The sequence below is a fragment of the Trachemys scripta genome, chromosome 9, assembly GCF_013100865.1.
Source record: "Trachemys scripta elegans isolate TJP31775 chromosome 9, CAS_Tse_1.0, whole genome shotgun sequence".
NCBI lineage: Eukaryota > Metazoa > Chordata > Testudines > Emydidae > Trachemys > Trachemys scripta.
This window is the reverse complement of record NC_048306.1, coordinates 18999792-19012915: the sequence shown is the minus strand read 5'-3', so window position 1 is coordinate 19012915 and position 13124 is coordinate 18999792. Positions and strand designations below refer to the sequence as shown.

The following is a 13124-nucleotide window of genomic DNA, read 5'->3' as shown; positions in this document are numbered from 1 at the left end:
CAGATGTTTGTTAGCCACTCTCTTGACGCATTTTTTTTCTTTTCTGATTTAAGTCTTGGTTCTTGAGTCACGTCCGATGTTGTAAACTCAACAAGGCAAAATATATGGGGATAGGGGTAACATTTTCATAAGTGCTTAAGGGACATAGGAGCAAAAGTCCCATTTTCAAAAGTCACTTAGGCACTTAGGAGCCTAAGTCTCATTGACTTTCAATACCCAAGTTAGCTTTAATCTAGCAAGCACAGGGGCCAGTAGCAATGGAGCTGCAGCAGCGTGGACTTCAACTCAGGCTAGCTACCCAAGTGTGTACCCAGGGTCCAGGGCAGGTTTGTATAGTCTGCACTGAAACCTGTTCTGCTGCGGCTTCACTATTATTGTTACCCGCGCTAGGTAGATTTAAGTTAAATCGGGTGTGACTACATATGCTACAATCATACCACTCAGTTGCAGAGTAGACATACCCTTAAGCTCCTAAACACTTAAGTGACATTGAAAATGGGCCCTAGACTCTGAAATCACATAGGCTCTTTTGAAAATGTTACTCTAGATGACTTAGGGGAGTGGTAACGGGGTATGGAGCCTTTCGTCACGACTGTAGGCAAATTTAGCCTGGGTTAGTAACAAGTGAGAATAATTCCCTGCTGAAGGCTGGGGGCTGGCATTTGTGAAAGGAGTTGATTGTCTCAGTCCAGTTCCTAGTGAACAAACGTCCATGTCACAAAACCCACCACCACAAATGGTGGTAAGTGGAACTCTAGCTGACAGCCTCAGCAAAGAGTCTGTAAACTGAAGGCCGGATTCTGATACCCTTACTCATGCTGAGTAGTTGCTTGTTCACAAGTAGTCCTATGGAAGTCAATGGCGCTATTCATGGAATAAGGTGATATTTAATGAATATGCCTGGAGAATGGATGTGATCCTTCCATCTCAGGGCTGAGGCAGATTGATGGAGGGAAGCTTGTGTTACTGTCACCCGTCTTATGGATAAGTGTAGGGAAATCAGCCTTCATGGCTGTCAAATCATTAAGGAGCACTGAATTACCCTTAGATACTACAGCGGTGGGTGCTCTAATAATAACTAAGACAAATAAATTAACTCAAATCTTGTATTTATTTAAATCAATAAAAATTTCCCTGGGCCAGGTTACCCACACTTTCTAAAGGGGAACTTTGGCCTAGAACAGTTAAAATGAATGTGTGTTTCATGCAGCATCTCCTTGTGCTTTGTATGTGAAGCACTGGGCAGGACTGCTTAAGCCTGCCCCATTTCTTTTCTGATTGCATTTCCTATTCTGCTATAAAACGCTCGGTAAGCAGCTTTATTACATTTTGTAGGAAAGGAAAAAGGATGAGGCATTTTTTCCCAAGCAGTTAATTTATAATTGCCTTTTATTACATTGGATTTGTTCTGCTTTAATGGCCAGTAATGTTCCCCCATACAGATAAACTCTCTTTCTTTCCACAGGTTTTATTTGGGGAGAAATCAAGGAGATGTGGGATGGTGGATTCAATGAATATGTACATGACTGGTGGAATCTGATGGACTTTGCAATGAACTCACTCTACCTTGCAACTATCTCCCTGAAAATTGTTGCTTATGTCAAGGTACAGTAAGTTGGTGCATGTGTATGAAAACTATAGTACACGGGAAATTATCTGTCAACCTTGAAATTCCATCTCAGCATGAACAGGTGCCCACATCACAAGTGGTACTAGTTGGCATCCTTGTTTGCAAACTCAGTAGGAAAGCCAGTGACTGAATTGGCTTGGAGAATGAGCATGTTTCTCACCACATACAGGTTGTCCTGCCTGATTAAGGTTGAGGCACATTGGCTGGGTGTTGTGGGGGGAGTTCACATAGCCACTGCCCACCTTGTAACTGTGGGTAAAGAGTGAACCTCAGATTCTGAATGGTCACTGAGTACCTTTTAACTGTGCTAAATCCATTTACACTGTAACAATGAATCCAGAATTGGGAGATCCGAAAACAATTCGAGTTTTATAATGTAAATGGGGAAAATGATAAAATATTCTGTTGAGATTTTACAACGGTGCTGCAGATTCCTTACTGTCAGCTCCACTAACTGAGCTAGTGCATATCACCCCATTCATCTTCAAATGCACCTTTCAGATTTATAAACATCTGATGCTCTAAATTAATTTATGTGAAGCTTTGAAGCCAGAGGACTGCCAGAAGCGCTCTCTCTCTTTGTTTCTCTCTCTCACACACACACACATAGTTCAATCCCTGCAATACCTCAACAATGACTCCCGCTGACTTGAATGAGAGCTCTCTCTCTCTCTCACACACACACACACACACACACACACACACACACAGCACAGTCCCTGCATTCCCTCAACACAGAGTCTCCCATCGACTTTAGTGGGAATGGTGTGTTTGCAGGATCCGGCTCACAGAGTTTTCTCTAATCTTTCTGGTGTTCACAGAGTCTGTGGGCCTGGTTCTCCTCTCATGCTGGTGTGAATCAGGAGTAACTCTACTGAAGTCTGTGGTGTTACAGTGGTGTAAGTCAAACATAAAGTAACCCTGTACTCAGACTAGGAGAGTCCTTCCCCACCAGCTCCCCAGATAGGGTGACCAGATGTCCTGATTTTATAGGGACAGTCCCAATTTTGGGGTCTTTTTCTTATATAGGCTCCTATTACTCCCCATCCCCATCCCGATTTTTCACACTTGCTGTCTGGTCACCCTATCCCCAGAGTTCCTGCTTCTGAGGCCGTACACCACTGAACTTACAACTCCAGACTTAGCTTCCTGCTGCTTTAGACACAGGTCTGACTCTGAACATTTCTTTATGCGAGGGGGTTAGGGCAGTAGATCTACATCACTGCACATTCACTAGTCCCCTTTCCCAGCTCTCCCCCCACCCTCTAGGGTTAGAAGAGATCCTCCACAGAGGACAGCTCCTGGGTACATAGGGGATGCAGTGGTCCCTAGGTGGGGCTCTCCATAACCTGACCTCCTCCCCTGCATTGTGGATGTGGCTGGTCCCACAGCAATTAGGGCTTTCCATTTTTGCTGCTCCATAACATTGGTTTCACTATGTACACAAGGGAAGATTTTACAGCAGCTTGAACTCAGATCCTTGCTGGGGAAGTTCACTGTTCCAAGGTTCTCTGTTCATTTGTACCCAGTCATAACGTAAGGAGATAGGAGAGAGACGGGGACACTAAATATTTCACAAGCTAGCTAAAACAGGAAGGCTATAATATGAGCTCTCAGATAAACAGACCAGCACGGGGGCCATTTTAAAGTGCAGAAGGCTGCTTACCGCTGAATTAGCACTTTTCAAAAAGAATGCCAAGATAGCAGCTACTCCCTGATCAGGTTGTTCTGCGTCAGTATCAAAGCAAAGCCAGATTACATTTTTTTCTCCAGACATTTACAGCAGGACAGAAAATTAAACACTTGAACATTTGGTCTTTGAACTGTGAGCAATAAAAATAAAATAGCTGGAAATCGTAAGTCACAGGGACAAATCAGCAACCTGGCAATTCTCTTTCTCTCAGACACACAGCCACTTACCCCCATGCCCACCAGTAACACCTAAAACACCAGGCACAAACCAGGCACACACACATGCAGCACACACAACCCAAGCCATGCATATCTGCAAACATACAGCTACACACGTTGTCTTTATGAACGAGGAATTCATACCTACAAAACCACAGCGCTCGGTATGCAAACGCCCACACTCTCATGCAATCATACAGCTGAAAGGGTGGCTAATCCCACTGAGCCTCTGCAGGCCCTGGACATCCATAGGTATGTTTACACTGCAGCTAGGAGCAAGCCTCCCCGCCTGGGTAGACCGACTCGTTCTAGCAGGGCTAGAACCTTGCTAAAAATAATAGTGGGGATGTTGCAGCTTGGTCTGGGCTGCAGCAGCCTAGGGGCCACGCCCAAGTTTCTGCCCTTGGTGGAATGTCCACATTGCTATCTGTAGCACAGTGGCTCAAGCCCTGCTAGTATGAATCTGTCTACCCGGGTGGGGAGGTTCAGTCCCAGCTACAGTGCAGACACCTTCCATGTCACATCCTCACTATGTCCTAACCCTTTCAGCCCTGACGTCCCTTTCCGATATCAGAGGACTGCAGCAGTCTCACTAGATAGTACCCCTGACTTTTAACAGCCTGGCTCTGCAGCTCCTCCTCCTGGCCCACCTATCCACTCCTGTGCTGTCTCCTAGAACTGCCCCCTAGGCTGCCGGGCACAGCGGAAGCCACTAAATGCCCAGCAATTGGCACTCCATTCCTCAGGTGTCCTCTGCCTGCACAGCTCCCTTCTCAGCTTCTCCTCCCTCACCCACCTATTCAAAATGGAACCCCAAATCTCTGCACCCTGGGCCTCATGGATACATTAATCAATTCCAGTAGCTATGCCAGATCAAACCCATAGTCCATCTAATCCAATATCCGGCATCTGTCAGTGTCAGATGTTTCAGAGGAAGGTGCAAGAAACCTTGGATTGGTCAGATGTGGAATAACCTAACGGAAGTGTCTTCATAATCCTTGTCACCCAGAGGTTGGCTTGTGCCCCAGTGCACTGGGGTTTATAACTCTTCTGATATTCTACAAATTCTTCGTGTGACTGGGAATGTTCTAAGTATTTGTGCAAATGCCTAATTTGTTTTGAATTCTACTAAACTCTGGCCTCAATGTTATCTAATGCCAATAAACTCCACAGATTAATTAAGAGTAGGGTAAAAAGTATTTCCTTTTATCAGTTTTAAATGACCTGCCTTTCGATGTCATTGAGTATCCCCTTGTTCTTGTATTATGAGAAAGGGTAAATGGGAGAGCCCAGTCTCTATACCCATCCTTTCTCTGGTGTCTAAACAGCCTGGACCATTTCAGTCTTTTCGTGTGTCTAATCATTTTCTTTATACATCTCTGAACCCCTTCTATTTCTGCTACGCACTTTGCTGGGCTGGGCTGACCAGAACTGAACATAACATTCCAAGTGAGGGGGTTCCATTGATTTATATAGTGCCATTACAACACGGCCTTGAAAAATTGCCATTTTTAAAATAAAGATCTGTGAGATGCAAAAGGCCTTGTCAAGCTCTTTTTCATAGCAGCTGACTCTAAATCCTGGCAGAGAGCCACGTGCTGTTGGGAAGTTTCTCGCCAGCAGGCAAAGCAGAATTTTGAACCTTCCATGCGAATCTGCTTCCCAAGTATTTGATTCTCTCTCACCGAGCTATAGCTATAGATATATACACATATATATGGTTGAGGTACTAGCAAAGAGATAACAACCTCTGCACTGTTTGTTAACATGTAAGGGCCAGCTTCAAATCCAATTAACAAAGTGAGTCCCTGGTGTTCGTGGCAGTGGAGAACAGTTTGGAAATGTCAGAAGCAATCAGAGGTCATGTAGAAACGCAGCTGCACTGTATCTCAGCTAGATTTTCAAGCAGTATTTAGGCGCCTGTCACTAGCACTGATCAAACCATCGCTCAGCTGCCACCTAACCCTGTAGGCATCTAAAGTCCCCTAGGTGCCTAAACTGCTGTCTGTGGGCATGTGCAGAGCGGACTAAGTCCTGACCACTAAGTTGCTAACTTCCTAATGCATGCCTAGGCCTTGGCAGGATTCACAAACTAGGCATTTCCCTGCCTACCTTTCCTGCAGGGCCTGATCTGGTAGGTGTTCTCAGAGCATGCCTAATACACCCACCGGACAGCCAGGGGCCAGTAAAGCCTCCCCCTTTATCTCTGCTAGACCAGTGATTAAAGCCCTTACCCAGGATGTGGGCGACCTGGGTTTAAATCCCCACTCTGCCTGATTCAGAGCAGGGACAGGAAGACAGGTCTCCCAGATGATTGCTCTGGGCTATGGGAGGGGAGTCTCTCTCAATCTCTCCCACCTTGTATGAAATACTTAAAGATTCACTGGACCTTCAAGAGAATGACTCTGATCCCAGTAGTTAGGACACACACATGGGAGACCTCCAATCAGCTTCCTGCTCTGAATCCAACAGAGTAGGGATTTGAATCCAGGTCTCCCACTTTGTGTGCTAACCACTGGGCTAAAGAGATGTTGTGGTGAGGAGGGGAACCATGACCTGTTATTCTTGAAATGGCTTAGGTGCCTAACTCCAGGGGAGACTTCATCGCTTGGCTGTGAATCCTGAGCAGAGATAGGTGCATAATTCTCTTTGAGGGGCAGGGCTTAGGTCCCACCCCACTCCTCAGCATTTCCTACAGGCGAGCTTAGACAGCTCCCCACTCCACAGGCTGGCTTCTGTGAATCCCTATTTTAGGTGCCTAACTCTTCCTACACAATGCAGAGGGAGCCTGGTTGCCTCACCTGGGGGTGCAAATTACACAAGGTGGCAGGGTGCTGAAAAGTTAGGCGATGTGATGTTTAGTGTTGCAATGCCTAAGTCCTCCTTTGTGAAGCCCATGGTTGCTTCTACTTATCTCCTTGAAAAGTTGTGATTTTTATGCATTGGACCTTAAGATTTAAACTGAAGGGCCTTACAAAGACACCTCCATCAGAGTACAGTATGTTTATTTTAAAGGTTACAAAATCTATCAGTTGCTATAAAATACTTGTTATTGTATTCGCCATTCTAGGAACATTTTTGGCCTTTTTATGTGGTACATGGTAAATGAACAGAACAGAACTAAGAGGCCAAATTTAGCCCTGGTGTTAAAAGATCTGATTCTGATCTGTTACACCATTGTAGGTCAGCCCAATGAGGGGCGTCCCTAGCTATTCTGGCACCCTATGCATCCCCTCGGGGCCCCAGGAACAACTTGTGAGCTGTTGACTCCATTGAATTCAAACCTGAGCCTTAACCACTTCAGTGTTTCAAACCTGAACCCTGAGCATTAGCTAACCCTAACTGAGATCCAGATTTGAACACCATCTGTTCAAGTAATCAAAAGTTGGTTAGTGTACTGCATAATGAAATGTTGTTAGCAATTGTGGCTTTCGGGGCTATGTTAAAGTGTTTACTGCACCATTAATTTTTGTACCCTTGTTATTTCTTTCAGTATAATGGTTCTCGTCCAAGGGAGGAATGGGAAATGTGGCACCCGACACTCATTGCAGAAGCTCTCTTTGCAATATCCAACATTTTAAGTTCCTTGCGTCTCATATCCCTGTTTACAGCAAACTCCCACCTGGGCCCCTTGCAGATCTCTCTGGGACGCATGCTGCTAGACATCCTCAAATTCCTTTTTATCTACTGTCTGGTGCTTCTGGCTTTTGCCAATGGACTGAACCAGCTTTATTTTTATTATGAGACCAGTGCCTCGGAGGAACCCAACAACTGCAAGGGGATCCGATGTGAGAAACAGAACAATGCCTTCTCCACGTAAGACTCCATTCCCTTTCTGTAATGCTGAGTTTTGTTGCTTCCTATCTTAACAGTCTCTACTCACTGGCTGCCAATGCCTTTAGTTGTCAGGCCAGTTGGTTGATTATGTAAGGAAGGTCTGAGTTAACTGGGGCAGATCCTTTGCTGAAGTCTGCCTTTTAGCTGTCATGATCGATACTTAGTCTGGAAATGGGAGACCAAGGTCCTCGGTCCAGAGCACAAGGTCTCTCCATATGATGGAATGTTTGTGACCTGAGGGAAATGGTGATAAATCTCAGAGAAATTAAACAATGAAAAGAGCTGCTACCACCAGGTCCTCTGGTCCATCTCCCATTCAGTGCAGGATGGGACCCTATGTATACACTGGAAGATATTTTAGTAACGCCCCCTGTATAATTTCAATATCCTTTAGAAAATCATGATTGCTCCTCAGAAGGAATAGTTTTTGTGTGATTATGAGAAAAAAATAAAGAAAGTATAAAATAAAAGTGAAGGAACAAATCTATGCATAAAATAAACTAAAATGATGATAAATAACAGCAATATAAAATAATATACATTAGGGCCATAACAAGTGCTCTATGCAGTCAAATCCAAAGAATGAAACTGACTTGAAGCCTGGGAACATAGCATAGGTTATAGCCCCGGTGATACAGCTAAATTCTCATCTCACCTGTTCTGGTTGTAACACTATTGACTTCAGTGATTTTATTGACACTGATGTAGGTGAGATCAGGGAGACTTGGAGGAAATGCTAGTTCTTTACTGAGGAACTGCTATATAAATTGCTGGGATGGTAACTGACACAGATCACGGCTGAAAAAACAAGTGCAAACTGAAGAATAACTGGAATTGTTTTTCTTGTGCATTTATTTTAATGAATAATAGCCATAATATTGATAATAATCAGCACCAGTCCAATTGCTCTTGGTGCTTTTACAGTGCTTGAAAAATACAATAGAAAATAAATAAATAAAACACAAATGAGCAGAAGAGATTATTTTTCACCACTTGATACTGGATCAAATAAAACTCTCCATTATGCTCCCAAATTCTCCATTCATCTTTTGCCCAAATGCTTAGGATTGTCCATGAGGTTATCAGATCCAGGTGCTGGCAGACCCCAAGTGTGCCAGGCCTCGGGCCAGAAGAGCAACTGCTCCGACTATTCTGCTAATGCTTTCCTCTTAAAAAGAGCAGAATCGCTTATGTGAAATTACATCCACTCCTGCTAGAGGCCACATGTCAACAGCTCCTCATGATCAAAGGTACCAAAGGTGGCAGATCTCAAAGAAGCACAGACATGTTGTCATTCTCCTTTATAATTTTTTTTTAATAAAATAACAGAGATATTCTATCTCCTAGAACAGGAAGGGTCTTGAGGTCATTGAGTCCAGCCCCCTGCCTTCACTAGCAGGACCAAGTACTGATTTTGCCCCAGATCCCTAAGTGGCCCCCACAAGGATTGAACTCACAACCCTGGGTTTAGCAGGCCAATGCTCAAACCACTGAGCTATCCCTCTCCCCCTCTTTGCTTAGAAGAGCTCTTCAATCATTGCAAATCAGAAACATGGAGGGGTTGGTTAACTCATTTAGCCCAATATAAATCTGGAGTAATACCTCTGAAGTGAAGAGAGTCACGTGGTGTTAGTGAAAAAAGAATTAAAGCCCTTCATTTTATCCTCTGGTAAAAAATGTTAATGCCCCTACAAAAATATTTTCTGCTCCCTTTGCAGTAGTAAATTAACTAACAAACATTATTCCTGGAGCTGAGTTAAAGCTGATCCACAGAGGGAAATGTTTTGGCAGGACACGGTGCTTTATAAATTGAAGTTTCTAACAAGTGAAAGGCCTGAAGCTCTGAGGTCAGAACCGGATCCATACAACCCTAGAGTTGAAGGGTACAGGAGGGAGGGAGTATTTCTACCTGGGATTTCTGTTTGGGCCCATCTTTATTGCAAGCCAGTTACTTTGCTGCGTTCAGTGCCATCCGATCAATGACGGAAATAACAGCTGTTTGACTAAAGAAAAAAGCACATTTGGTAACCGGGGGGGCGGGTGGGGAGGTGATTTTCAAGTTTCTAAGAGGGTGTAACACACAATGGGGAATTAAAAAACGATATACAACCACTTGACAGAAAGTGCACAAATCAACTTGACAGCGCTCTTTAAATTCAGACCACTCATTCTCCGGTACTGCTGTGCATTTAAACCTCTTGCCAATGAGACTGCCTCACAAAGAGAAATTTGAGGGGGCTCGGCATCTGGGGACAGAGGTTTGTTTAAAACAAAGTAACAGTGGGTGGGGAACATTAGGACCCAGCTCCCTTTGGCAGGGGGCAGAATACATTGCCATTGCCCTTTTGTCTGAGCCGGGCTTAAGAAGTTTATTCACCGTGTTCTTAAAAGTTTAAATAGTCATTATTAACACCCCCAGGGCAAGCTGACATTTCACTCTTCAAACAGACACACAGCATGTGCAACTTGCTAAGAATGGGCAACCTGCAAAATAGGAAATTATATCTATGGGACTCTTAGAATGAGCAGTATTGGCGTGAATTTAAATCAAGCCTAATGTTACCTCAAGTTGGCTTTAATTCATCCCACCTTAGTGGTAGGAGAAATGCAAAATGCTTCCAATGAGTCCCCTCCATTTCTAAAAGTGTTCCGAGGCAGTCACATAATAGGACCTAATTTTATAATCTCAGAGAAGGAGAAACAGGAGTTGTTCGTGTTTGTACAACTTGTTTAAAATATGATACCTATTTACTGTCATATTATTTCTGATTACTCCCCAAGGATGGGTCTAATACATGGGTAGGCAACCTATGGCACATGTGCCGAAGGTGGCACGCGAGCTGATTTTCAGTGGCACTTACACTGCCTGGGTCCTGGCCACCGGTCCGGGGGCCTCTGCATTTTAATTTAATTTTAAATGAAGCTTCTTAAACATTTTAAAAACCTTATTTACTTTACATACAATCATAGTTTAGTTATATATTATAGACTTCTAGAAAGAGACCTTCTAAAAACGTTAACATGTATTACTGGCACGTGAAACTTAATTTAGAGTGAATAAATGAAGACTCGACACACTACTTCTGAAAGGTTGCCGACCCCTGGTCTAATATCTGTTGTGAAGAAATTTTCTGCCCCACAAACACAGCTCAAGGAAAAGTAATATTCCTTTGTGACAGCGACAAGGTGAAGCCATTAATAATTCACATTTTTATGCTTTGGCTTCACTGTGCTTGAGAAAGTGGAGTGTGTCTATTGCTTAGACAGGCAGTCTGAGGAATATATTTATCACAAAGGCTCAGTCAACTAAGAGGGGGGTGGGAGGGAGTCGGTGGCTCCTTGTTTTCTGCAGTGTCATTTTGTCTTGAGAGGGATGCTGTTAACTGGGTTGCCATTTTCTCCAAGACACACTAAAAACTGCAGCCTTGCTGGAGGTTAACGGTGCACCGGAGGGTGAAGCAGGAACTGTCTTTTCCTCAGATGCTTTTAGAGGACCGTTGAGCTTTGCTGTTTCTCCCGGTAAATGCTCAGAGTTCAAATTTCAGAAATGATTTCTATTCTAAAAGAATACTCCTCTAAAATATTGTGAGCCTCATCAAAAATGCCTAACAATGGACATGGCCTTTTGGTTCGGGTCCCCCGTTAGACATTGTGGGCAGTGTGTGATTGTACTACATAAAGAGAGAGGAAAGAATAACAAAATATTATTTTTATACAAAATCGCAGCACATACATCAGCTTTGCTGTTTCTGGGTTAGGGTATGAACCCCTTGCTCATACAGAATCGTTTCTTAATCCAGTAGGAGCCCCACTGAAATCAATGGCACTCTGTGGAGAGTAAAATGTGATTGTATGAATGTAAAGGTCATACAATTTGGCCCTCAGGAAAAAAAGTGTCTGTTATATCGGCTCCTGATAAGCTGCTCTGGCTGCTAATGTTAGGGTGCCATTCAGGGTCGTGTGTGAGTGTAAATATAATGTTCCTTCTTAACCTAGGATCAAATTCTCTTCTTAGTTACAAAGGTGTAAATCCAAAGTAATGTGCTATTCACCCTCAAGGAGTTATTCCAGATTAATATTAGTGTGGCTGAGGACAGAATTTCACCCCTCGGTCCTAAATCCTTGAACAGGTACCTTCCATCTTATGTTCCCACCTGAGATTTATGGCTGGATGGGGAGGATGTAATTCTGCAAGGTACAGTCAAGCAGGAAACCAAGGAAGTCTTTTTCCCTCCGTGATGAAACTACCTGCCACAATGTCTCCCAGAGGCCTTGGTTAATCCCGTTAGTGCAGGCTATAAGGCATCTTTATGTCGGGTAGCTCATTCTTGACTGCTCCCTCCCTCCCCTCACTTAGATTTTCCTTCTGCTTGTCCCCTTTCCCCATACATTCTGTATGCAACGAGAGAGTTATTCCCTGTTGTTGGTGGGTGGTTTGCCGGATAGCTCTTGTGTTTTTCCTTTGGCTAAATCTATTAAATGTTATTTGGGCCGAGCAGTAGGCTGGCTGACTTTTCATTTATTTGGTATTCTGGCTCGTTAGGATGATTCGATACCTCATTCATTGTATTAGATCTTAAAAAATAATAAATATTTGTCTGTTGTTTTACAAACAATTTGCTAAAAATTCAGTTTAGTTTCCTCATCAGTAAAATGGGGATAATGATACTGGCTTACTTTGTAAAGTTCTTTGAGAACTGCTGATGAAAAGCACTATGTAAGGGCTAGGTATTGTTATCCTTGTTAATAATAATCAAATGAGTTCAGCTGTTTAGCTGGGAGACAGGCGTGATCCCTTTAAAAGGGGTGTACTGATTGTGTCATGTGATTTATGGTGTCATATCTGCTTTTTTCTTTACAACACAGTTTCACAGATTTAAGTAATGGGGCCAAATCCCTGGGTCCTTATTCAATTTGTACTCCGTCCTTATTTGACTAATAAGGACTTCATAATTTGGCCCATGATCTATAAAACTCAGACTGTTTAATACAAGAGTTAAAATTGTAAAGAATGTCAACTCCTCTATGGATAGTAAAGGTGTGAATGCCAAAAGAATTTAACTGCACGAACAACCAACACAACAGATTCCTAATATTTCAGGCACATCCAAAATAGATTATATTCTTTTAAGTAATATTTTATTGGTTTTTACAATAAGATTATTTAAAAAAAAAACCATCTACTGACCCTAGGACAAAACCAAAACATCTTAAATGTAGATAGAAATGTCAGCTCCCCCAAACTGGAAACAATAATACCCAAAGGAGTGATTATTCAGAATCCTGATAATGTATTTGACATGACTGCAAAAGGTCACTTGTCTATGGCGGAAGCCATAGCAACCCAGGATGATCTCAACAGCTCTAAAGTTAAGTGGGGTCAGGAGACTTCAAAGGAGAACTCTATCATGCTGCATTAATTAGGTGACACACTTTCTTCTGAGTCAGTACTGATCAAGTGCTCCTGCATAATGCTGGGGGCACTGTACTGTGGTAGGTTCTGCCATTCAGATGAGCCATAATACAGGGGTCCCTGACCACCTGTGATGCGAGGATACAGAGTAGGGGTCTGAGCCTCATTGTCCTGGTTAATATCCAATTGAGGTAATTTCCTGCTCTCTGCCAATATCACCCTTGGAGATTCAGCTGGATGTGATATTTCCCTCCTCTCCTGTGATGCAGTAGGGCTGTGTGCTGTCATAATGTTCCTATGCTGCACTTCAGGGGTGACTGAAGCGTTGCCTGA

General features: G+C 43.4%; 1 protein-coding gene across 1 annotated transcript in view; it reads left to right on the top strand.

Annotated features, from left to right (window-relative positions):
- TRPC5 (transient receptor potential cation channel subfamily C member 5) overlaps positions 1 to 13124 on the top strand; it is a 135777-nt gene that overhangs the window by 97331 nt on the left and 25322 nt on the right. Inside the window, exons 5-6 of the mRNA XM_034782691.1 lie at positions 1466 to 1605; positions 7035 to 7357. Of these exons, the coding sequence (XP_034638582.1) occupies positions 1466 to 1605; positions 7035 to 7357 (463 nt within the window). The remainder of the gene's footprint in view (positions 1 to 1465; positions 1606 to 7034; positions 7358 to 13124) is intronic.